This window comes from Eptesicus fuscus, chromosome 15 (genome assembly GCF_027574615.1).
Source record: "Eptesicus fuscus isolate TK198812 chromosome 15, DD_ASM_mEF_20220401, whole genome shotgun sequence".
NCBI lineage: Eukaryota > Metazoa > Chordata > Mammalia > Chiroptera > Vespertilionidae > Eptesicus > Eptesicus fuscus.
Genome location: NC_072487.1, coordinates 62,274,467 through 62,301,691, shown reverse-complemented (window position 1 = coordinate 62,301,691; position 27,225 = coordinate 62,274,467). Strand labels below are relative to the sequence as shown.

The 27,225-nt window shown below is 44.3% G+C and overlaps 1 protein-coding gene across 4 annotated transcripts in view; it reads right to left on the bottom strand.

Moving 5' to 3' along the window:
• The window catches only part of SNX30 (sorting nexin family member 30), a 111,109-nt gene that overhangs the window by 64,933 nt on the left and 18,951 nt on the right, over positions 1-27,225 (bottom strand). For all 4 annotated transcript variants that reach the window (XM_008141788.3, XM_054726755.1, XM_054726754.1 and 1 more), the window contains exons 2-3: positions 11,881-12,072; positions 6,454-6,564 (exon numbers count right to left, since the gene is read on the bottom strand). In XM_008141788.3, the coding sequence (XP_008140010.1) occupies positions 6,454-6,564; positions 11,881-12,072 (303 nt within the window). The remainder of the gene's footprint in view (positions 1-6,453; positions 6,565-11,880; positions 12,073-27,225) is intronic.

Here is a 27,225-nt window from a genome sequence, read left to right as displayed (position 1 = left end):
GACAGCCATCCTCCTGAAACCCTACACTCAACTGCCAACATTTCATGCTAAGCAGCTTACCATCTCTCTGAACGTACAAGAGTAGCACATGGGAATCCCCTAACCATTTTGCTTCCTTCACAGAAACCCATCTACTGGGCACCACCCTCACCTCCATTCCTCAGATCCCTGTGGAGAACATGCTCCTTCTCATCCAGCTCTACACCCTGAGTCTACAAAAATATAGCTCGACCCAGCTGGTGGAGCGTCAACCTATGAACCAGGGGGTCATGGTTCGATTCCCCGTCAGGGCACATGCCTGGGTTGTGGGCTCGATCTCCAGTGTAGGGCATGGAGGAGGCAGCTGATCAATGATTCTCTCTCATCATTAATGTTTCTATCTCTCTCTCCCTCTCCTTTCTTCTCTGAAATCAATAAATATATATATTTAAAAAACAAAAACAGCACACACTTGCTAATGCTTTTGGTTAGAGTGTCATCCTGTGCACCAAAAGGCAGACGGTTCGGTTCCCAGTCAGGACACATACCCAGGTTAAGACACATACCCTGGTTGTGAGTTCGATCCCTCGTCAAGGTGCATAAGGAAACAACAGGTCAGTGTTTCTCTCTCACATCAACATTTTTCTCTCTTCCCTTCTTTTCTCTATGCAATTACGTGCTAACAAACACACACATCCAGCACACTTCTAGTTTTAAGATGGCATTTTAAGAACGTCTGATTATTTCTTTCTGCTTTTAAAATTCCAAAGGCACAATGCAATATAAAAAAAGAGAAAAAGCAACCTAACCGGTTTGGCTCAGTGGATAGAGCATCAGCCTTCGGATTGAAGGGTCCCAGGTTCAATTCTGGTCAAGGGCAGGTACCTTGGTTGCAGGCACATCCCCAGTAGGAGGTGTGCGGGAGGCAGCTGATCGATGTTTCTCTCTCATTGATGTTTCTAACTCTCTATCCCTCTCCCTTCCTCTCTGTAAAAAAATCAATAAAGTATATTTTTTTTTTTAAAGAGAAAAGGCTGTTGCAGCACCAGAAAATACACTGTTAACAGGACAGAGTTTGTTAAAGCCACAAAGCAGAAAAGCTTGGGTGGAGAGAAAAGTCAATCGATATCAACCATCTCAGGCAAAGGAAAGGTAGGCTCAGGAAGTAAGGGGTTGGGTTTCTCCAGTTGAGCCCCAGAAGCTGCCAAGTTCAGAGCCTAGAAACAAAGGCAGGCCTCAAGGCAGCCAATAGGGAAAGACAAAGGGTAGAACTTGGGTGCCTCCCCAGAACTTGGCTGACTGTTCACCTACAACTTCACATGACCCCACTGCAGCCCAGGTGGAGCGGGAACTTTATCTCCAGGCTCCTAACGTAAGCAGTAGAGTCTGAAAGCTCAAGAACTCTCACACGTTTTTAATCACAATTGACTTAAGTTGGCACAAACAAACAAAAATCAGAAACTCACCACTCTCCCCCCTAATCTTCCCACTGATTCAAAAGATTCTGAAGTTCATCTTGAAAAAGAAAGCGTGCCCTGGTCACCCACTTGGATGGCAATAACCAAAAATAGATTATAACCAATGTCGATGAAGATGTGGAGAAACTGGAATCCTCACACACGGTTGGCGGGAATGTAAAATGATGCAGCCGCCTTGGAAAACAGTCTGGCAGTTCCTCCCCAGGTTAAGCATAGAGTTACACATGATTTAGCAATTACACTCCTAGGGACACAACCAAGAAAACAAAAACTTGCATGCGAATGTTCGTAGCAACATTACTCATAATAGCAAAAAAGTGGAAACAAATCAAATGTCCATCAAAGGTGAGTAGATAGACAATATGTGGCATATCCACACAATCGAACGCTATTCAACAATAAAAAGAATGCAGTACTGATACATGCTACTACATGGATGAACCTTAAAAACATTATGCTAAGTGAAAAAATTGACTCACAAAATACTACATAGTGTATGATTCTACTTATATGAAATGTCCCGATTAGGCAATTCTATAGCAACAGAAAGTAGATTAGCGGTTGCCAGGCACTAGGGAAGACAAGGTTTGGAAGTGAAAGGAGTAGATTTCATTTGGGGATGACAAAATGGTTCTAAAATTGATTGTGCTGATGGGTGTACAACTTATGAATACACTAAAAGCCCATGACTTGTACATTTTAAATGGGTGAATTGTGTAGGTATAATAATTTTATCTCATTTTTGAAAAATAAACAAAAATTTATACAATGATTACATTGAGTAAAGTTTAGTGGGTCTCCATCTAACAATAAACTCTTCAGGGTGGGAGTCTCTTGTCTGTCTTATAAGCCCTCGCCTTCCCAAGGGTACAAAGATGATGCTTAGTAACAGGTAGACACCTCCTAGCAAAGTTGCTGCAAAATGAATTTCCATAGGGGAAAATTTTTCTTGTTTCCAGTTTGACTTTCCTGCTTCAGTCAGAGATGCTCTCCTATATTAAATCTCTCTGCAGCCTGGCCAGTGTGGCTCAGTGGTTGAGCATCGACCTATGAACCAGGAGGTCACGGTTCGATTCCCAGTTGGGGCACATGCCGGGTTGTGGGCTCGATCCCCAGTAGGGGGGGCATGCAGGAGGCAGCTGATCAATGATTCTCTCTCATCATTGATGCTTCTATCTCTTTCTTCCACTCCTTACCTCTCTGAAATCAATAAAAAAATATATTTTTTAAAAATCTCTCTGCAGCCCAGATATGTACTAAGAATTTATGAAGAAATTTACGTTTCCACTTGCTTCTAAAACCCTTCCTCCTCACTGCTTCTACCCAGACCATAGGAAACCATACTTAAAGATACTCTGGATCATGCTAAGCATTCCGGAGACTCTTCCATTCTCTTCCAGTTCAGGCTTCAATGCCTGCCCAGGAGTGCTACTATTTCACCAGCAGGGGTTGCTATCTAACCTTTGATGGTTAAGCACTAACCCTGAAAGGCACTATCTGCCAGGAGATGGAGCACAACTCCCCTAAGGCACACAGTGTGGGCTCCGCATAAAGAGCGACTTCCTTCCACAGAGTACGGTATGGAAAGCGGGAGAAAACAAGAGTAACCGCAGTGGAGAAACCTGACAAGCGCTACCTCAAGTCAGGCGATCAAGGTGAACATCAGCAGTGAAACATACCGTGCAGAGTAGGGACCCTTGATAAGATGCAAGGAGAAAGGCACTTTACCTCTGTGCTTTTTCCTCCCCAAAACACATTACCCCTGGTCGAATCATGAGGAAAACATCAGATACATCCCAGCTGAGGGGCACTGTACAAGATGCCTGAGCAGCACACCCCAAACATCCCAAGGTCATCAAAAACAAGGGAAGCCTGAGAAACATCACAGTCGAGAAGAGCCTAAGGAGACCTGAGGTCTAAATGTAATGCAGTGTCCTGGAGGGGACCCGGGACAGAAAAAGGCCATTAGGCAGAAGTGGGGAACCCAGAAATAACGGGCTTTCAGGAAGCAATAATGCACCACGACTGACTGGTTCGCTCACTGTGACAAATGCGCCATATTCAAGTGTTAATAAGCAAAACAGTGTGGGGTGTAGGAGAACTCACTGTACTATCCTTGCAATAATTCTGGAATTCTAAAACTGTTCTAAAATAAAGTCTATTTTTTTAAAAATTCGCTAGCTACCTAGGCCCGGGTGAGGCCACGTGCCCCTGGGTGTGAGAGAGGCCACGTGCACCTGGGTCCGGGCGAGACCATGTGTCCCTGGATCCGGGTGAGGCCTCGTGCACCTAGGCCCGGGTGAGGCCACGTGCCCCTGGGACTGGGAGAGGCCAAGCGTCCCTGGGTCTGGGTGAGACCATATGTCCCTGGATCCGGGTGAGGCCTCATGCACCTAGGCCCGGGTGAGGACACGTGCCCCTGGGTCTGGGGGAGGCCAAGCGTCCCTGGGTCCGGGTGAGACCATGTGTCCCTGGATCCGGGTGAGGCCTCATGCACCTAGGTCCAGGTGAGGCCACGTGCCCCTGGGTCTGAGAGAGGCCACGCACCCCTGGGTCCGGGCGAGACCATGTGTCCCTGGATCCGGGTGAGGCCTCGTACACCTAGGCCCGGGTGAGGCCACGTGCCCCTGGGTCCGGGGGAGACCATGTGTCCCTGGGTCCGGGTGAGGCCTCGTACACCTAGATCCGGGTGAGGCCACGTGCCCCTTAGTCCGGGTGAAGCCGTGCCCCTGGGTTCGCCGAGACCAAACCAGAGGGAGTCGGACCTCCGTTACCACCATTAGTCCACCATCCAGAGCTGAGGGGTCAGTGCTGACATGTACACATAAGGAACTACTGGACATTGAAATTGGGTCTCAAAAGAACTGTTGGTCCAGGGGGAAGCTCGCTACAGACTGATTCATTTGCCTGTCAGCATAACTATTATTGCTCGTCTCACATTCAGTTCTTATAAGTATATATCTAGTGACATATGATCTCGCTCATCTAGGGGAAATGATGAACAACATAGACTGAGGAACAAGAACAGAACCAGAAGCAAGGAGGCATCGATCGGACTATCGGGCCTCAGAGGGAGGATAGAGGAGGGTGGGGGAGAGGGGGAGAGTTCAACCAAAGGACTTGTGTGCATGCATATGAGCCTATCCAACGGTTAAGTTCAACAGGGGGTTGGGGCATGCGTGGGGAGGGGGGGGATGGGAATGGAGGGATGAGGACAAATATGTGACACCTTAATCAATAAAGAAATTAAAAAATAAAATAAAATAAATTAAAAAAATAAAAATTCGCTAGCTGCCAATTTTGCCAAATTAAGATTTTTTTTTTAAAGATTCTATTTTAAGGAGTAGTTCCAATGGTTTCAAAGCTATAGTTTTTTCTTTGGGCACATTTTTAAGTGATTGTAAGACAGAAAAGCCAAACTCCAGGCTTGGAGAGCGGAAGGGTGGAGGAGGTGGGGGGTAGGGGTAGGGGTGGGGTAGGTCTCTGAGAAAGAACAGAGGCCCAGCCATCTCCCATCATTCCCATCACAGCACTAGCAACATGACTGCTTTTGCCTTGAAAACCACCAGAGTGTCACGTATATTCAGGCCTCCCCACCCATGTGTGGAAAAGAAGCGTTAGAAGCAGCAGTGGTAACAGGAAAATTGGTAGGGCTAAGAAGTTATTCAACCAAGGTTATTACTGAAAGAGAAAGCCCCGCTGAAGAGGTTTATGACCTAAATTGGCCCTGAAGCCACCAAAACCCCAAGAAACATCTGGAATGTAAACAGCTATTACCTCTACACTAAAAATAAATGGAGTCAGAAAAGCACTCAATGAGTATGCTCATTTTAAGTAGTCTTTTCTGTTTTATTTACTCTGGTTCCGGTTTAAAATGTGCAGATATAAGTAATAGATAAATATTATGCTGCTTAAATAAATAAAAGTAAGGTGGCTTTGGGTTTGTGTTTTTAAACGGAAAACTGGTGGAGTGGATCGTGTGCCAGATTGCTGCTCCCTGAATTACTACCCACGTCTAAAGAAAGCCCAGCAGCTGCGAGCGGAGGCAGCACTCTGCACCTGGTGGCAGCTGTCCAAACCTCAGGAACAGAGTCTCGGAAGGGGAAGCAGACTTTAAAGGGGCAGCAAATGGGAACTAAAACTCTCCATACTTCAAAAATTGTCATAATGGAAGTGAAATAAGTCAGTTAGAGAAAGACGAGCATCACATAATCTCACTCATATGTGGAATCTAATTAACAAAATAAACTGATGAACAGAGTGGATCCAGAGACATGGAAGCATGGAACGGAGTGCGGAATCTAGGAGGAAGGCGGGGGTGGGTGGGTAGTTGGGAGGTAATCAACATAGACCGTGTATGCATATATGCATAACCCATGGACACAGACAATAGGGTGGTGAAGACCTGGGGCAGGGGCTGGGGGCGGGCTATAGGGGGTCAAAGGGGGAAAGAGGGGGGCATGTGTAATACTCTCAACAATAAAGATTTATTTTTTTAAAATTGTCATAATGGAAGTGAAGAACTACCCCATCCCACTCAAGAAACCGGCATACTATATAGCAAATCAGAAACCAAAACCCAGCCCTAGCTGGTTTGGCTCAGTGGATAGAATGTTGGCCTGCGGACTGAAGGGTCCAGGGTTCAATTCCGGTCAAGGGCATATGCCTGGTTTTGGGCTCAATCCCCAGTGGCAGGGGGGGTGGGGCGCGTGCAGGAGGCAGCCAATCAATGATTCTCTCTCAACATTGATGTTTCTATCTCTCCTTCTTCCTTCCTCTCTCTCTAAAAATCAATAAAAATATTTTTTTAAAAAGAAACCAAAACCCAAAGGGTAATATATATTTACACAGTATCCATAAACATTTGATGGGTGAATCTGGTCTAAAATGTAAGGCAGAGTTTGCCCATAATTTAAGGGGTGAGAGTTGAGTGGACAGTCTCAGGGAAGAAAATGCAGGAAAAGTGAGTAATAAGCTATAGTGACTTAGTACCTACGGGAATGAGATGAGTGGGCTGTGATTCTTCCAGTTTGTTCCTCAGCCAGTCAAAATCCTGGTATCTTCGACGAACAGAATATTCTGGCAGGTCAAACTCCACCCGGGTACTCTGCGAATGAGAAGAATGGAGCAAAATAAGCATAAGAGAACAGGAGCCAATCTGGGCAGAAGGGGAGGAAAAAAACTGTGAATAACTAGACTGGACAAGAACACACTTTCCTTCCGCCGAACACACAGCCAAAGGGCAGGGTCTACCAACACGGAAGGGGGTCTGGGCCACAGGGCCCAGTTAAAAATTCAAGGACCTAGAATGAAAAGGTCCACCCGTGAGTGTGTTTTGTTTTGTTTTTCACCCTCAGGAAGCGGACCTCAACTATCCCTCAGAATTGTGTTCAGAAACATTTGATTCATTTCCTCCAAGCTTCAGTTTGAGAATTTCTTTTATCCGAATCATTCCACTGGAGATATTGCTACTGAATCCGAATCTGGGAATCTGTGAAAAGGAATTACATCTCCACTTTCTGATAAATATGTTCACAAGTTTTGCCAAAGGCAGGGGGGACACAAACAAGCAGAAAGTAGAAAGAACAGGCCATCAGCTCATTTAGGAGCCAGATTAGATAAAAATAGGAAAGGTTTTGCCTCATTTGCCATATTCTGGCCAGAACCATAACCTTGAAATTACATTGTATTTCAGATGATAAGAAAAAAAAAATCTACAAGTAAACAATACCAAAATGTCATTGTATGGAATAAAAATATTTCTCTCATCACCATTCCTGAATTTAATTTTTCTGAAATGTGATTGTAGCATTTTGATAATGGAAATCAATGTTAAGTGAAATTAAATTAATTTACAGGAAAACAAGATTTTTACACATTAATTTGCCCAAACTAAAGTTGTCTCAGCCAAACCATCTTCTCTATAGGGGTAACAACTGTATGACAGTCACACTTCTCAGGTATTAAAGTACGAAATAAAAATGGCTCAAGCTACATTTTGTAAAATTACCCTTTAAAGCCAAAAGTCTGTTTTAACCACACCACCGAGAATATCTTTAACACACATAGGAAAGAGTTATTCATCAAAGAAAAAGCTGTTAAAGGTTTTGGCACTGAAAATTATGATTTCACCCTCCCCAAAAGCTGTGCTCACACAGTCTGGGTAAAATCGTGCAGTTCAAGGACTCAGCCTTGGACTGGACCCCAACTAACTCCTCCTGCATCTTTTCCCCTTTTCAGCGTCCCTCGCGTTAGCTTATCCCATGAGACACAAGCTTCTCCTATGATGGAGTATAAGGATGGGAAGATGGGGGGAAATTCATTTAACTGAGGTTTTTGTGATTTACTGGAAGACTCCCCAAAGGAATTAGCACTGTAGAATTAGAGTGGGGAGTGGGGGGAAGAATACTTAAATCAGAAGAACAAATCACTGCCCACAAATTTTCAGGCATACGGATCATGGAAATATTGAGAGCAGGTAGCCTGAGGAACTCTGCGCATGAGCAGTCCCAAAACACCACTGGGTCTCCCCCACAGTTAGAAGACAGCTGGAAAGGATGTTCTTTGAGACCCCAAAGAGCCTTCTGGGTCTCCCCCACAGTTAGAAGACAGCTGGAAAGGATGTTCTTTGAGACCCCAAAGAGCCCCCCAGCAGGCTCCATTTCCCGGGGTTTTCAGCCTCTTGGGACCTACAGTCCCCAAGAGTGTCTTTTCTTCCTTCCTTACTCAGCGTCAATTCCCTGGACCATCACCGGGGCCTCTGATTTGCCAATATGCCCCTTCCCCACTGTCCATCCCACAGCTCTCGCAGAAATGCAACCATCCACTTCTTGCTCACATGGCCCCGGGCGTGTGAGCACATTCCTGAAGGAAAAACAAAGTCAGGCAAACACACTGGTCAACACAATAAATTCCCCAACTGGACCCTCAACACTGGCAGGCAATCTTTCCTTACTTCCTTAATCACCTCTCCTCCTCATTTTCCACGTCAGTTAATACAAAGCTGAACAAGTTTTGAGAACTCGTAAGCCCCACTTCAAAACTTCCCTATCACTCCCAGTAGAAGACCTCATACCTCTCCACAGAGAAAACTGCAGCTATAAGCAAAGAACCCACAACTTTCTGCCACAAAAAGACTCCCCTCCTTTCTCCAGAAACAATGAGAAAAGTCCACCTCCCTCATTAGAGGCCACTCCCTCCCTCCACTTCTGCTCAGGGTACTACCTCCTCAGTGGCTTTCTCCTCTCCAATCTTCAACCCAATGTCTCCTTCTCCTTCCACACTGGCCACCTGGCACTTAAACAAGTTTCATCCATCCTTAAAAAACAAACAAGAAGCCCACCCCCCTCCAATTCACATCCCCCTCCAGTTATTGTTCTTTCCCTAGACTCGCTTTCATTGCCAGACTACCACCACTCACAATGCCTTTCTTTCCTCTCACACCCTAACCCACTGCAAACTGGGCTCGACCCCACCACATCAATGGCACTGCTCTCCCACAGTCAGCAATGACCTTCTTGCCATTAAATCTTACGTTTATTTTGTAATCCTCATCTATAGCTGATCTTTCAGCAAGATTCAGCCTGTTGAACCACTGAGGCATTTGAAAAGAAAAACTAGTTGGGGCATAAGTGTTGGTAATGGCTGGTGATAGGGTAAAAGACAAGAGGAAGATGGCTTTTAACCTCCAGTCTGCTTCCACATCATCGTCAGTGTCAGCAGCTGCGGCAGTAAACCACAGTGCTTGGGTAGGCAGGGGAAGGCGGGGGTGAGGGGTGGGGGTGGGAGGGAATCCTCTCTTAAAAATCATGTCATGTCCTGAATCCAAGTTCTTGCTTCACCACATGTTAGTTGCATGTCTGAGCAATTTCCTTACTATCTCTGTGACTCAGATTCCTCATCTGCAAAATAAAAATACCACCGGTACCTATTTCATTGCGTGTGAGGATAACTGATGATACATTTAAAGCACTTAGCACAAAATAAGTGACAGCTCATCCATACCGCAGAGCACTATTGCAGACTCAGAAATGACAGCATAAAAGCATGTTTACTGGCATTTGTTAGCATAGAAAGACATTTACAAAATAGTAAGTGAATTGACAGCATGTAAAATACTCATTTTTGTAAATGAATAGAAACAAATAGTTCCTAAAGTTGTGATTATTTCTGGCTAGAGAGCTTATAGATAATTTATTTCACTGTTTTAGCTTGCTTGCATTTTCCAATTTCTCTACAATGAGCATATATTACTTATATAAAATAAAATTTAAAGCGTTCCTATTGCAAACAAGTATAGCACATGATAAGTGCTCAATAATTAACTATTACGATGATGTTACTTTCTAGGAGCCAGCCAAGAAAATCGCCAATTCAGCCTGCCCTGAAAAGATCTCTCCGCCATTAGAGAGATAAGAAACCCACGACTTAGATTCACTTTGCCTACACTGTCTCTCAGCCCTAGACTCATTACTTTTTTAAATTTTTATGTATTTATTTTGAGAAAGAGAGAAAGATACAGATAGAGATAGAGAGAGACAGAGAGATTTGTTGTTCCACTTTTTAATCAAACTCACTGTTTGATTCCTACATGTGCCCTGAGCAGGGATCGAACCTGCAACCTTGCCATATCGGGACGACACTCTAACCAACCGAATCCTTAGGCTCATTGAGCTCAGACAAAAGCAGCTCTGTACTTTGTCCAGCTTTGGTCATCAGGGATCTGAAGTAGGACTGGGAATCAAAGCTCAAAGTAATAGAGTAAGTATATGTACGACCTTGTCCTCTGACCACTAACTTTGCTTGAGAACCTCAGTAGAAGTAGGGGCCCTGCGACAAGATCTGGTGATTGGGACCCTGTGTTCCTGTTTGTCCTCTCTCTCTCATCCTCGCACTTCTCTACGAATCCTTTAACACAACCTTCAGAAAGAAGGCTCCAGATGCATCACCCAGACATTAAACCTGGTGTCGCTATTTGGAACAGGAAGAGAAAAAGACTCTGGTCTGAGATCAGAAGTGGAATTGACAGTAATAAGTAAAACTTAATATTGCAACAAGTTTACCTGGAGGTGTTAACATCGCAGCCAAATGAAAATGTGGGATTGGAACTTGGAAAAGGTTATACTGAAACATCATCTGACTTACTGGAAATCAAACAGCCCCAGGAAAAGGAATAGAAATAAGACCACAATGAGAAAGGGCAAGGAAGCAAGTAAAGAGAAGAGGCACAAGAGAGAGCTCGTGGGGTAGCCTGTGGAACAAGGCCCTGCAGGATTAGCATGTGGGCGGTGAACGGCAGGGCCGAAGTAACGTGGAGGCGGGAAAACATCCAGGGAGGCAAGCATCGCTGTGCAGCAAGGCGGTCACCTTGTCATCCAGCTGTTCAGAGCACAAATTCAAGAAAAACAGGTTTTGCATTTCACTGACTGCAGGTTAAAAAATAAGCTGACCCGAGGGGAAAAAATAAGTAACTGGAAATAATTCATGGGAATACATTATATCAACCTAGGACTTCTGAGGAGATAATACACACCCAAGCACCTAGCCCATAGTGCCTGGGAAGCAGTAGGTACCCAGTGGCAATGGCAATGGGGGAACACTGTGTGAGGGCATGTGTATGTGACAAATGTTCAAATGTGAACCAGGTGTGAGAGGACAAGGCAGTAACATCACAGTGGCACATAGCAGAAAGTCTATAACTATTAGTTTCCATCCTTCTCTTACTCCTTCTCCCCCTACCATCAAGTCTAATTATACCAAATTATAATCATGACATCATCACAGAGATTTAGGTTAACACAATGATTTATAAGTTTCAAATGCAATGTGATAATAATACGTTAAATAGTATCATGATAGAAAATAAGTGAAAGTGGAGTTGACCCTTGAAAATCACAGGGGTAGGGGGTGCTGAGCCCCGCACACACATCCATATAACTGTTGACTCTCAAAAAACTTAACTACTAATAGCCTACTGTTAACCAATAATGTGAGCAGTCAATTAACACATATTTTGTATGTTACATGTAGTATATGCTGTGTTCTTACAATAAATCTAGAAAAAAGAAAATTTTATTACAAAAATTATAAGAGAAAATACCTATACAGTATTTAATGAAAAAAATCCATGCATAAGTGGACCCACACCGTTCAAACCCATGTTGTTGAAGAATCAACTATATAAGGATTAAAGTTTTCTTTGAAAGACTGTAGTCACAATTTCTCCTTCATTTTATGATTAAAAACACTTACATATAATCCTTTTACTCTGAATATATCTACTCTCTCAGAAAGCCATACCCACAATTATAAAAGGGGAACAGAACTGTACAAAAGGAGAGAGAAAGTAAAGGCAGAATCATGGAGGAGGACTCTCATTCTCCAAGACCAATCAACATGGGCACAAGATAATAAAGGGACCTACTTTGGTGGTGATCCTATACGTGATATAGGTCTCCATTGTACAGACATGCTTCTTGGGATCATCAACGGTGACAAAGAGATCTCTGGTCTCACCATCGATGTCGTCATCAAGCTGAAGTCTGTTGAGAAGAGAAGATGAAGAAGCTGGACTCGAAGTGCCTGCTGGAGTTCCACCGTTGGGCAAAATGAGATCCTGAAAGAAGAAAAAAATCACCTTACAAATTAAATGAAAACATACATCTGGAGAATATCAGCAAAAGTAGCTAATTTAATCAAACCAATAAACACCTCTAAATACAAACAAACAAAACTTTCAAAGAATCTGAGCCTCTCCTTACATAACGTTTCTTAAGTGAACAGTTCTTTTATGACCAAGAGAAACAAGCCATGGCCGAGTTCTACACCAGATTCACACTGATTCATCTTCCAGCAAAGAATGGAGGAACCAACAGAAGCAAATAGTTCAGTCAGAATATAAAACCCCACCATCATCAGACCTCAACAGCGAAAGAACTTGGTGAGCGCATCACAAACTCTTTCCCACTTTCTCACCTACCACCTGGGCCCAAGTAAACATTAAGGGACCTGAACTCTCTAAAATATTTGACACATTTAAAAATTCAATTAACCAACACGAAGAGACAACTAAATATTTTGTACCTCCTGAAAGAAGCTCATTCACAAAACTATCTATGAAGTACCATTGTCAAAAACCTGAATCTGAGTCCTGAACAAATCTCTGTACACAAGACGAATTTACAGGAAATACAGAGGAGTGAGGAAGATATTAACAATATTATGAGGATGCAGTCAGCAAACTCCTTACTATGTGAAATTAAAGAGAACTAAAAACCCAGTTTCTTCAATATATAAAAAAAGAAAAAAAGAGATAGAGATAGGAGAACCTAGAGATGTAAAAAAATTTAAGAACTTAAGAGACTTATAAAAAATTACAATGGAACCTGATTAAAATAAAATGTTAAAAGATTTTGAGACACTCAGGAAAATTTGAATAGTGGTCAGCTGTTCGATGATATTAAGAAATTTTTAGGGGCCTTGGCTGGGAAACTCAGTTGGTTAGAGCATCATCCTGTATGTCAAGGATGCAGGTTTGATCCCCAATCAGGGCACATACAAGAATCAACCAATGAATGCATGAATAAGTAGAACAGCAAATCTCTCTCTCTCTCTCTCTCTCTCTCTCTCTCTCTCTCTCTCTCTCTCTCTCTCTCCCTCCTCTCTCTCCTCTCTCTCTCTCTCTCTCTCTCTCTCTCTCTCTCTCTCTCTCTCTCCCCTCTCTCTCTCTCTCTCTCTCCCCTCCCCATCTTGTCTCTCTTTCTTTCTCTCTCTCTCTCTCTCTCTCAAAAAGAAAGAAAAGAAATTATTAGGTGTGCTAACAGAAGTATTAAGGTTTTACAAAGTCTTCATCTTTTAGAAATATATACTAAAATATTCATGGATGAAATGATAGGATGTCTCGATTTGCTTCAAAATAATTAAGGATGGGTAGGTGGGGATATAGATACTATAAGATGCCCCATCGTTGATAATTGTTGAAGCTGGTAATTGCAAGTGCATTATACAATTCTCTCCTTTTCTGTAAATGTTTAAAATTTTTCCACAATCAAAATATATCGGGAGGGGTGGAATGGGGGCTGTGGGCAAATGCCAGGAAAAAAAAGAGAAGGCAAGTTTTTTTAAATTATGGACTTCTTTCTCTTTAGGCCCTAGCAGGAAACTATTTGAATAAATTATGTCCCTAATATCCAAAAAGGTGCAATCTTACAGTTTTCTTTGGTTTTAAGATTTGACAACAGAACAAAGCCTTGCCTAGATGTAAAAACCTCTGAATGTCACTTTGCTATCATCACCAGGAGACAAACACTAAGGAACATGGCAAGAAAGCGAGGTGGCGCCATGGAAAGTGCCTTGATCAGGAATGCAGAAAACATTCCTGACCCACGGGTCTCAGAGCCCAGGATGGGGGTGGAAGATGCCTTCTCCTGACACCCTCCCCCCGTCAGCCATTCCCAACCCAGGCAAGCCCCCACCGCCCCAGTGTCTGTGTCCATTGGTTATGCTAACATGCATGCACACAAGTCCTTCAGTTGCTCTCCAACCCCCTCCCGCCCCTGCCATTTGTCTCTGGATCTATTCTTCTTCATCAAATTATGTTGATCATTATATCCCACATATGAGTGAGATCATGCGATATTTATCTTTCTCCGACTGGCTTATTTCGCTTAGCATAAAGCTTTCCAGGTCCATCCATGCTGTTGCAAATGGTAAGAGTTCCTTCTTTTTTATAGACACCCCTGTTCTTGTCTGCAGGCTGGATATGAGCCCCCAGATTACAGAACACACAGGAAATTAGAGGTCAACCTAGTGATCATATTCATGAGCTCCAGCTAATCCTGGGACATGTGGGAAGAGAGGGCTTGGACAAGACAGAGGGAAGCAAGGCCTGGGGTCAAGGGCAATGTCACCAACTCCGATAATTTAATCACACACTCGATTACGTGACATCAAAAATATTTTGTAGCTACTGAAAGGGTACCATTTTCACAGGAGGTGCTCCTGAGAATGGACCCCACCTCCACTTCGCCCTCGGCAGCTGCTCTGGTTGTGGACGTGACTGCAAGCCCGGCTGCAGCAGCCGCCAGCTGGTTCTGCCTGCTTTCTCGGCATGCTGACACCACAGAGCACGGGGTATCTGGGGATCTCAGAGAGACACCTTCTCTGAAGCTTCGAGATAACTGTCATGTTTTCACCATTTCAGTAAATATTTAAACAGGCACTGTGCTTGGCACTGCAGGGACCCACCCTAACATCTCTTCAACACTAGGGCCCCGAGCCCCAGAATGGCTCTATCGGTGGCGAAATATTGCACAAGAAGAATTCAACATCTTTACTCTGATAAACCAAGCAGCTTACACAGCAGTTTTCCACAAGTCTGGCCTGGACCCATCTTAGCAGCCTCATTTCTCACCACACCAGCTCCCGGAATCCACCAGGCTGTCTCGCACCCCTGATCTTTGCTGCAAAGCCCCCTCCTCGTTTTTATGTACAGGTCTCCAGGTATCACACAGGCATCTGCTCAAATTCCCCTTCCCCTGGGAACCCTTTCTTCACCCACTCCTTGGCAGAATTAGTCACTCCCCTCTCAAAACTTTGAAGCAATTGTCACAGTTTTAATAATTTACATGTATAACATCTGCAAACACTGTGAGTCCCCAACAACTGTAATTGTACCGTGTGTGTGTGTGTGTGTGTGTGTGTGTGTGTGTGTGTGTGTGTGTGACTGTTTGCAGCTCTCCCGGTGACTCCCAGCCAACCTCCCTAACCTTTGCTATGGGGACTTCAGCCAATAACCTTCCAGGAACAGCCCACACAAAGTCTGAAATGTTTTGGCCAGACAGTGGGACGTGAACTATGTCTCAAACCAGTTAGTGGGGGAGGGAGGGGAGAGGCAGTCCTCCGGATCCGTGGCACACTGCACATTCTTTCCTCGGAGGGCTGTGTGACCAAGGAAAACACTCGCACTCCTGCTGCGGGTGTTTCACAGACAATTATTTGAGCTCATACAAACAGCACCAAGCTACCAGCATCTGTAGTTTCCTGAAAAGGGGTGCTACCAGCGCAAGTTTCCATGGCACCTCTGGACACAGTGCTTCCACATTCTTATTTTATTGCACCCCACATGGGCCTCGTGGGTTAGCAGGACAGACATGGTCTCTGCTGATGAGGAAGTAGATCCAAAAAGAGTAAGTAACGTGTTCAAATGTATCGACACTAGTCATTGCTATGCTAAGAGTTGAACCAGGTTTCTGGTTCCTAGTTCTAGGTTCTTATCAAACTGAATCCCCTTAAGGTGGCTTTTCCCAACCCAACCTGGCCCCTCATCTCCACTCTCTGGCCATACATCCATTTGGGGAAACATGAGGCCAGCCAAGAAAAGCTAACATTTTTCTTGGGGTCTTAATTAAAGGTGTTCCCCAAAGGACTCCCCTCAAAATATGGTCCTCGTGTGGAGAGAAAAGATGAAAATCTTGGGAGGAGAGGGCAGAGGGTGAGGTGGACGGAAGGGCCCCGGTTCCCCTGCCCTCAGAGTCGCCCAGCAATGGATCTGCTGCGCTGAGAGACAGAGGCTAGCGCAGGTGGTGTGGGGAGCAGCACCTTCAGACCACTGTGACCGACAGAATCTGAGAAGTGAAAGATCCTCTTGGCTCAGCACAAAAGCCTCCTGTTTTATTTTTGCTCTCCCACAGTCAGTCCTCCCACTGCAGCCAGAGTGCTCTTTGAAAAAGGTTAATCATTGTTGAATATAGTGAACGACACTGTATTGCATATTCAAAATCTGTTGAGAGAGTAGATCTTAAAAGTTCTCATCACAAGAAAATAACTTCAGAAGAGCTTGAAAAGCCTCTGAAGGCATCCTTATGGAGGACGAGAGGTCTCTGAATGTGCAGACTATACCTGACTTGCCTCACCTCCTCCACCCCTCCCCACCCCACCCCAGCTCCTGCCAGCACATAGAGATGCTTGAAGAATGAATATATCTTACACAAACTGAACAGAGTATTCTTTTTTATTTTTTAAAAATATACTTTAATTGACTCCAGAGAGGAAGGGAGAGAGATAGAAACATCAATGATGAGAGAGAATCATTGATCGGCTGCCTCCTGCATGCCCTCCACTGGGGATCGAGCCGGCAACCCAGGAATTGAAACCATGACCTCCTGGTTCATAGGTCAACGCTCAACCACTGAGCAATACTGGCTAAGCTGAACAGAATATTCTTGATTGCTGACTTCATCATAAAGTTTTATAGTTAGGCCCACTTTGGAGAATAAATTCAAAGGAAAAATCCCAAAAATGTTTTGTTCAAAGATGTTCCTAACAGCAAAGAACACAGAGTGAACTCTGGAAAAACCCCAATGGCACAATGACCAGGAAATGATTGTGTTCACCAATTAGAATGTTACACACTCAAAATCACAAGTTTAGACTCTCGTCTAGATAAAGTCAGTGAATTGGGCACAAGCCTTTGCTCTCTCCCTCTTTCCACCCTCCAGGTCCTAACCTAACAACCTAGAGAATGGGAGGGAAAGAGGGAAGGAAGGAAGAAAGGAAGGAAGGAAGGAAGGAAGGAAGGAAGGAAGGAAGGAAGGAAGGAAGGAAGGAAGGAAGGAAGGAAAAGAAAGAGAGAAACAGTGGCTGGAATTGTACCAGACTGGAAACTAGGAAAGGGTGGAATCCAAAACTTTCAAAGATTTTCTACTGGATATGATTGGGACACAACTGAGAAAAGAACTAAGAGGTATCTTTAACCCGTGGCACTGAGGGTACGTACATTAGCAAGGTTGCCTAAGAAGTAGCAAATGTCCTGAACTCCTCACATCCACTCTAACTTGTAAATGCAATTGTCTAGGGCAGGCGTCCTCAAACTACGGCCTGCAGGCCACATGTGGCCCGCCGAGGACATTTATCCGGCCCACCGGGTGTTTTTGCCGTTTTGCTTTTTTACTTCAAAATAAGATATGTGCAGTGTGCGTAGGAATTTGTTCATAGTTTTTTTTTAAAAACTATAGTCCAGCCCTCCAACGGTCTGAGGGACAGTGAACTGGCCCCCTGTTTAAAAAGTTTGAGGACCCCTGGTCTAGGGAGCACGGGAGAGTGGAAGGGCGGACAGTGGGGCAGAGCAAGACCACCAGAGTGTCTCGCTGTATCAACAAGGGGATGTCAAGCACAGGCAGATACAGCATGTGAGGTCCACCAGCAGAGGGCACCCTGCCCACATGGCTTCATCTAACCATGGTGGGTAGAGATTTAACAGAAAGATGGGAGCAACGTGAAGGCAACTGGGTCAGCTGCCCTGGGCAGGTCCACCAAGCGCAAAGCAGGTGAGACTGCACATCCTGAAGGGGTGGACTCTACGCAGATGGGGAGAGCACCTAGAACAAGAAGGAAGCCAGGCTACACTGGGTCCAACAGAGAGGAACCAGGCCAAGTTTCCCTGAACCTGGTTTGCTTTCTTCAGACTCATTTTCCCCACTGACAAATCACTACCCATCTGTCAGCTGATTACTCAACTCAACCTAAGATCCAAGGAGACAATTCTAACATCCAGTAGAAACACAGGGGACCCAATAATTCACTTGTTCTGATGGGAGGCAACTCACAGACCTACATTACACCTCATCAGACACAAGTAAACTGAAAAATACATCCAGCTGCACTATCTCATCATTCAGACACAAGAAAACCAAAATATAAAGAAAGACGCATAGTCCTCAAGAGCACATATATATAGTACATTTGAAAAAGATTTATCCCATGAAACAGAATACTTTAGGCTACATCTACACTTAAAATAAGTGGAAGAGGGAATTTAAAAGTTAAAAGAAAGTGGAAGAATAAAAAATTAAAGCACAAATTGAAAACAGAAGAGTAAAAGCTATAAGCAAAACCAAAATTTTATTCTTCTAAGAGATAAATTAGATCAATGAAAACTTAGGAAGCCTAATCAATACAGAAAGGGGGTGGGGAAGAGCAGGCAATAACTCTTAAGTGTTACCTCTCTGTATGACTGACTGTAAGTTATAAAAATGTGCCCTGGCCGGTTTGGCTTAGTAGATAGAGCATCGGCCTGCGGACTGAAGGGTCCCGGGTTCGATTCCGGTCAAGGGCACGTGCCCGGGTTGCAGGCTTGATCCCCAGTGTGGGGTGTACAGGAGGCAGCTGTTCAATGATTCTCTCTCATCAGTGATGTTTCTATCTCTCTCCCTCTCTAAAATCAGTAAAAATATATTAATAAATAAATTATAAAAATATGCTATGAATAACTATGCTAATAAACTTGGAAGTCTATATGAGTATATGGCCAAAGTGAAGTTAAGCTGAGATAGAAAACCTAAACAAGTAAACAGCCACATAACTGTTGTCAGAGAACTTTTACTAACAAGTAAGCTTCCCTCCAAAGTAATCTAAAATTTTAATACACGTAATATGGAAAAAAACGATTCAAAACACTTTTAACATGGTGAATCTGAATGGATGTAAAGTATTTACTAAATCATTTACTGAACAATTCAGTGACACAAGGAGAGGACACAAACTATCTGGTAGACGGTATCGTTGTTTGCAATTATTAACTCCCTTCAGAGGATTATACATTCTCTCTATTGCCCAGTGACTGCCCGCAGGACACATCTCCACTCCACTGACTTTCCGTGTGACTTTCTCAGAGGCACGTAAGCGAATGTGACATTCACCCAATAGGAGCCACTGAATGATCCGACCAGCTCTCTTGTTCTCCCTCCTCTGCCTTGAAACTGGCATGGCCCCAACAGGGCTGATCCTTCAGAATGAGAGTCTTGTGGAAAAGAGCCACAGCGACTGACTTGCAGCCACCGACACGTAGGGGGACTTGGACATTAATGATTGCTGCAAACCTTTGAATTTCGGGAGTCGTTAATTACCACGGTAAGGATGACTAATATATACAATTATTTAAATGTCTATATCATTTTAAAAATCTAGATAGGAAATAGTTTTGATAAACAGTATAAAGTTTTAAGGTGTGGGGATTTATTTCTGTAGAATTATCCTAATGCATCGTAATGATATGTCCTATGTTATGGGACCCTTCTTGCTTATTAGTGGGAAGTTCAGTCCTCCTTCCCTCCCACCCCCACTCTGGAATCCCTATCTCAAATATTCTCCAAAACCTCTAAGGATGCTTACACAAGTATCTCTAAGTTCCCAAGGCTGAGCAGTCTGTGGTTTCTAGCATCTTCCCTGAAAAGTCGTATTTTCCTGCTTTAGATTCTGGACCATTTCTTATGAGGTGAAGACTCTTCTTCTTTAGACCCGGGTTAAGAGACCACCTGTTTTAAAGCTTTGTTTGTAAGTTAATAAAGTTGTTTGGAACAGAAAATGTTTTCCTAGCTTTCCTATTAGTAAACCTGCCATTCAAGTAAAATCCACTCATTGGCCCGATGTAAAACAACACCTCCAATGAGATCACAGTGAGGTCCAAATGAAAGAGCACAAGTTCACATTCCTTGGCTAAGTGTCCACCCAGTGTCTGTTCCTAGCTTTTTCTAAGAATCTCCAGATTAGCAATCGCTTCTCAAGACATTCTTGTGATTCCTGTGAGCAAAGATTCCCCCCACTCTCAGCTGAACTTACACATGATCCCTTTCCATCCCTTCTAAGGAGGACCCACTACTTCAAGTACACACTGAACACCTAATACACATCAGCCAAAGTGCCGACACACAGCTACCAAACAAAAAAGGTATGACATCTGTGTCTAAATAACTCAACCTAGCCGGGCATGTGGACACGAAAACCTCTAACTATGATGCAACACAAAAGGGTTATAATAGAGCTCCAGGCACAATGCAGGAAGCAAACAAAGGATTCTGGGCAACTTGAGAAGAAGGAGTAAATTTGCCACATGGAAAAGCAAGGCAGAGACCATGGCATGAATATCCCAGGCTGAGAAATCACTGCCACCGAAGGAGGAGAGGTATTTCCAAAAGTTTGTCCCTAGCTGAATGGTAACCAAGACCCACAACACGTGGGTTCTGCCTCTATTGCTGGTTAAGTATGTGCATGCCACCTGGGGGACTCAAAACCCCAAGCAGACAGCTTTCTAAAGAGGTGGGTTACACCTCCCCAAAAACACACATTCAAGGAGAATGTGTCTCCGATACCTCTTAACTGTGCTACTTGTTCATCTTACAATACCTGGTCTTAGTTTACATGTTTTTGTGCTGCCATCTGACACTGCCCTAAATATACAAAACACACTCAGTGTTTGATGAAATAAGATGCCCATGAAAAATTAAAGGGAAGGCGCTGGCCGGTGTGGCTCAGTTGAGTATCTACTATGCACTGAAAGGTCACTGGTTCAATCAGGGCACATGCCCAGGTTGTGAGTTCAGTCCTCGGTTGGGGTGCCTACAGAAGGCAACTGATCGATGTTTCTCTCTCACATCAATGTCTCTCTCTCCCAACCTCCCTCTCCCTCTGCCTCCCTCTCTTTCTAAAACCAATTTAAAAAATAGTTTAAAAAAAATCTTGATGCCTAGGCTCCACCCTGACTTAAATGGTCTGGGATGTAGTCTGGGTGCCAGGATTAAAACAAAATAAAACAAGATAAAATAAATTTTTAAAAATTAAAGGAAAGGGCATTTTTGGTGTTCAGAACAAAGACCTAGGCAAATGACTATACTATACAAAGCTGAATGTGTACGAGGTGATCAAATGCCTGTCGATGAATCATCACCCCAGACCAAACCTTTTCAGAAACAGGAACCACTCAAGTGAGGAACAGAATAGGGCAGGACTCGACCACAAATAGCAACTGCCAATAGCAACTCCCACACCACTCATCTGTGCTTCAAAAGAGCCTTGCGCATTTAGCGAGACTAAAGGTGTCCTGGCCTCAGAAATCATCTGAAGCGCCTCTACAACAGGGACTCTTTCCCTGGGGTCCATGGGCACCTCGCACCAGGATGATGGGCAAATTCTGCATGTGAGCATGCAAGTTTGAATCTTCCTTCAGAGAGAACCTGTCATTTTAGAGCCCTAAAAATACCTGCGAGGAAAGAAAGTTAGACACTTGCAGATTCTAACCGTCTCTCTAAACTAAAAAGAGGAAACAGATATACACTTCAATTCCTTGAACTGCCCAAATTCAAAGTGCCCTCTAGAATACTCTCCCATTCCATCATCTGTGACACATATGCCCTACCTTTGGGGGTGGGGATGTCCTTAAACCCTCAACCCAAGCCTAAAACGAACCGGGGCTGAGAACTTGTTAAATTAGAAGGAAATATGTGACTATATCCCAATAGGTTACGCTTGCTTGAAGAAATATTTCCCTTCATTTTTCCCTCCTACCGGATGCATCGGGTTCTCCCAATACCAGCTGTGTGGCAGTAAACGCTGTTGTATTGATTCTGGATTCTGCGCCTTACCACCAAGATGTTTTTCTGTGAGACAGTCTCCCCACGGCATCCCTCTCAGAAGCCTGAGGCGTACCGGCCTCCCGCCCACAGTGCAGATGGGTTTCCAGGCTCAAGACCCACCTGGCCACCCGGCAGCTCCAGATCGAATTCCCACGTTACTACTGACAGGGCTCAGACTGGATGTGGGGACTCCTTTTTATTGCCATGGTTACTTGATTCCTTGCTGGGGGGACTGGGGTTGGGGGAGAGGAGGCACTCAACAAGCAAGAGTCTGATCACAGTCTAAACAGTAAAAAGTAAAAGAAAAAGCAGGGCTAAAACATTCTAGAACAGAACTGCTCAAAAGAGTTTCACAACAAGTAACCAGACAGGGAAGGCAGAAAAGAGGCAGGAAGGACATGAAAGAAAAAGGCCTTACACGTAACACTGGTCGGTCTGAGCTCCCACCTGAGCTCAAAGGCAGAAACGAGCCCTGTGCCCAAGGGCAAGTGGAAGGATTTCAGACCAAGTACAGGTGGCACAGGGACAGAAGCAGATGAAGGAAGGAAGTCAAGGAATGGATGAAGAAGAAAAAAAATCTTACAAACTTATTTGCCTATAAATTATGAGGTTAAAACAGAGTCAGAAAGGAGGTGGCTCTGGGTACGCATCTATGTGGGGAGGCGTGGAGGCCTGTTTTGAAGCCAATTTACAAGAGATCAGTAAACAGCAAGCCTTTCTCAAGATGCTTTTATTTACACTTCACATATGAGAGAAAAATGTCAACTGTCCAAAGTGAAGAATATTACTATTTTTTAGTTAAGGATGCTATGGTGGGAGGAGAGCTAACTTTCCTCAAAGCCACTCCTGGGTTTAGCTGTTGGTTTGACAAAATTTAGCTCAAAGGAATAATATATGTATTACAAAAATATATAGGAATATTCTAAAAACATTTCTATAATATACATAATTAAATGTTTTAAGCACCTTTCTCCAAGTAATGAAAAACCTGATCATGTCTCTCAGATGGCGGAGGAAATGTGATAAAGTAATGATCACTTTCTATTTATTCTATTAGACCAAAAGACAGATGTTTTCCAACAAATGGGAGATTTAAGTAGCCTAATTACCAGGATGCTATACTCCCACAAACCACAAATTGGAGGATATGGAAAAAAAAAAAATCTATTCATTCGCCTATTCATCTAAACAAACACCGATCAAGTTCCCACTGAGGGCCAGGTACTATTCTAGATGCAGGGGAATGCAAGCTGATAAGGAATTCACTGGAGGAATCAAGTATTAGGGGTGTGGCACTCACCCAGGACAAACAGCAACGTGATATAAAGTGATAAATACATGCATAAGGAGAAACCTGCTGTGCTAGAGTCTAGAAAAAGTCTGCCCTGGGAGGAAGGCTTCATAGGATGGCAGAGGCCTGGGTTTAAATTCCAGCTCTCCTACCAGCTCTGCAGCCATAAGAAAACAGAATACAAGGTGAACGAACACACCAGCGTTCGCTGTCTAATGCCAAGAGCACTGGGCAGGTGGCGAGGTAGGCCGTGTGGAGATTCCGGAGCGTGCCTGTGAAAGCCCACTGTAAACAGAGACGAGCGCTCCCTGGGAGAGAAAGGCGTTCCTGGCGGGCAACTGCATCAGCAAAACTGTCCCAGAAGTGCGGCAGGCACAGCTGGAGAACGTCATCCCCACAGACCTTGAGCCACCGGGGATTAGCTCCAGACTCTGAGGGATCTGAAGAATTTGAGGTGGACCTCCTGGGCAATGGCTAGCTTTTAAGCAAGTAAGTGGCAATTATATATAAACTAGAGGCCTGGTGCATGAAAATTCATGCACTCGGGGTGGGGGGGGGTCCCTCAGCCTGGCCTGCACCCTCTCACAATCTGCAACCCCTTGGGTAGGGTCCCTAGGCCTGGCCTGAGATCAGGGCCTATCGGGGCTTTCCTTCCCCAGGCTGCAGGCAGCTGGCCCCACCCCTGCCGCTGCCACTGCTTGCCATCTGTGCAGCGCTGCCCCCTCTCCCCTGCCACCAGTGGCCTCCCTCTGTAGGCGACATGCTGGGGTTCAATGGCTTGGCTGGCCTGGGCCGCCCTCTTTCTTTACTGGGGGGCGGGGCCAGCCTTGAGAGGGGCTGTCTGCCTACCTGATTACCCCTAACCACTCTGCTTGCCTGCCTGATTGCCCCTAACCGCTTGCTTGGGGGCGGGGCCAGCCCAGCGAGGGGCCATCTGCCTACCTGATCACCCCTAACCGCTGGTCTGCCTACCTGATCACACCTAACTACTGGTCTGCCTAGCTGATCGTCCCTAACCCCTCTGCCTGCCTGCCTGAATGCCCCTTACCGCTTGCTTGGGGGCAGGGCCAGCACTGACTTCTGATTGGTCAGCCTCCATTTGTTACTGGTCATTATGACCCAGGGTTTTTATATATTAGGATTTGATTAAAAGAGTTTAGAAATTATATATTAGGATTTATTATATATTAGGATTTGATTAAAAGAGTTTAGAAAAAGCACACAGAACAAATAAAAAGGGGAGAGATTAGAGATCAGAGAGGGATCCTTTAAGGGAGCTATTATAATGGCCCCCTCCCCCCATGGAACCTGAGGAGGAAAGGACAGATGAGAAGTGTGGTCAGCATTAATGTCAAATTGGCTTGAGAAACTCTAAGGCAGTGATGGCGAACCTATGACACGCATGTCAGCACTGACACGTGTAGCCATTTCTGATGACACGCGGCCGCATGCCGAGGATGAAACATTTGCTGCTCCTGAGGATGAAACATTTGCGACTAGAGTCTTGGAGTTAGTTTTTTCCTCAAAGTGACACACTACCCGAGCTATGCTCAGTTTTTTGGCGAAGTTTGACACACCAAGCTCAAAAGGTTGCCCATCAGTGCTAAGGAATGTTTTCTAGGTAGAAAAAAACAAAGTCTGGCCATACCAGGGAATCTGTTTCAAACACAGGTGAATTACAGAGGATTAGAAATGCTGCAGTTCTAACAAAACGAAGTAAACCCAAGTTCAACGGCCCTATGTGCTTGTCCTGAAATCCACAGAGCCCGAGGTTAGGACAAGAGGGAAGTCCTGTCAAAGTGACCGTGTTCCCACAAAGGCCTAAAGCAAGGTCGCTGCGTACCCAGGTGGGAGCTGCCTCCCTGAGCGGATTCCTCCCACTCACCTTCAGTCATCCACTTCACTGACACCTGATTCCAGTCATTTTTCCACTGTCACAAGCCAGCAACCCTCGCTGTGGGAACTCGCATGGGGAATTTTGCACCATCGTCCATTTAAGGAGGCCAGAGGACCAAACAGCCCACCAGCTGTCACCACGGCCGGACTCCGACACGGCCAGAGGGTCCTCCTTGGGTCATCTGAACCAATGACCCGCAGAGCAGAGAGCAAAAGATGGCCAGCTGAGCGCCTCGGGAGCCTGGGCTCTAAGTTAACTCAAAAACACAGCACAACCCCAAATAAAAAGCAAACTCTTGGGGCTAAGAAATGCTAAAGGATTTGGGGACAAAACCCATACTTTTCACAGCAATCTCAAAGTCATGGAAGATAAAAGAAATTAAATGTTTTAAGCTCACACTCTCTGCCAGGCATTGGGCAAGCATTACACATTACGTCTCATTTAACCCTTAAAATAACTCGAAGGCGGGGGAGGTTAAAGGAGATGACCTTTATTATCCCTGTTTTTCTACAAGAGAACAGGCCTAGGGAGGTTCGAGGGTGGCCAAGCAGAGGCTCACCCCGAGTCCAGAGCAGAGGCCAGTGGCCTTCCACCACCTGCCCGCTTGTCACAGGAGATTTCATTAAACAGGCACCTACCGGACAGGAGACCCCCCACCCCCACCCCACCCGCCATTAATCTCTCATCTTCACCAGCACCTGGTCATGAGCAATCCTTCATGTGTCTCTTCCAACAATTCCTGCTGCGCCAGGGTCAGAGAAATAAAATCAAGCCGCTTCACTCACGGGATTTCAAGAGCCCGCCAGCTCCAGGGAAGAGCCAACATAAAGGACCAGAAACCATTAACAGCTCCATTTGTCTTGTAGTGATGGGACAGACTGTACCTTGTTTGTGGTGGTGATGGATACAGAAACCTGCACACGCGACAGAAGTGCACAGAACGAAATACACACATGCACCCAAACACAATGAGTGCACGTAGAACTGGAGAAATCTGAATGAGTTCTGTGGGTTGCATTAAAGTCAATTTCCTGGTATTGTTATACAAGATATTACTATTGGAGGAAACTGGCTAAAAGGCCCCTGGGACCTTCTTATTCACATTTTTTGATAACACCCTATGAATCTATAATTATTTCAAAATGAAAAGTTTTAAAAATTATTAACTCATGGGCTGTACAAAACCGCTGGCTGGCTAGATTTGACCTCTTGGCCTTCATTTGATGATTCCTGATTTACATGAATAGTATATAATATCCTGTGTTTGGAAGGGATTTTATAAACCCAAAACCAAAAGTAGAATCCATACAGAAAAAAAAGACTAACAGATTAAACAATTTTTTTTCTCTATGTCAAAAAGATACAATTAAGTAAAAATGAAAAGATAACAGCAAACTAGGAAAAGGATTTGAACATATATAAGTTGATTGCTCTAATATAATAAAGGTTTTGAAAACCAATGTTTAAAAAGTTTGATACATAAATGGACAAATGATATAAATATGGCCAATAAACAATAATTGTTCAGCCGAAACCGGTTTGGCTCAGTGGATAGAGCATCAGCCTTCGGACTGAAAGGTCCCAGGTTCGATTCCAGTCAAGGGCATGTACCTCGGTTGTGGGCACATCCCCAGTGGAGGATGTGCAGGAGGCAGCTGATCGATGTTTCTCTCTCATCGATGTTTCTGACTTTCTATCCCTCTCCCTTCCTCTCTGTAAAAAAATCAATAAAATATATTTTTTTTAAAAAGAAAATATTGTTTAAAAAAAAAAACCTAATAATTGTTCAACATCAATAGTAAACAACAAAATTAAAACTTCTCCCATCAAATTGGCAAAGATTAAAAAGATTACCTCTGATTCTAAAGCCACTCTGTTTCTACTCTACCATACTAAAACTTATTTAGAAAAACCAAACAAAACAAAATGGCTTTTTCAAAGCTGTGTTCAGATCCAAAAGAACAAGGAAGGACTGTGTAACCCAGAAGAGAATGTGGGCTGGATGACAATACTGTAGTTAGGGGACTCTGTGACTGGTTGATCAACCTTAGCTAAAGAGAAAATGTTGACAGTAGAACCGGTGTCTCTTCCTCCATCTCCATCCATGCTGAAGTGTCATCAATGTCAATGCCAAGGACAAAAATGCAGGAGATATCACCATTTGTCTTCAACGAC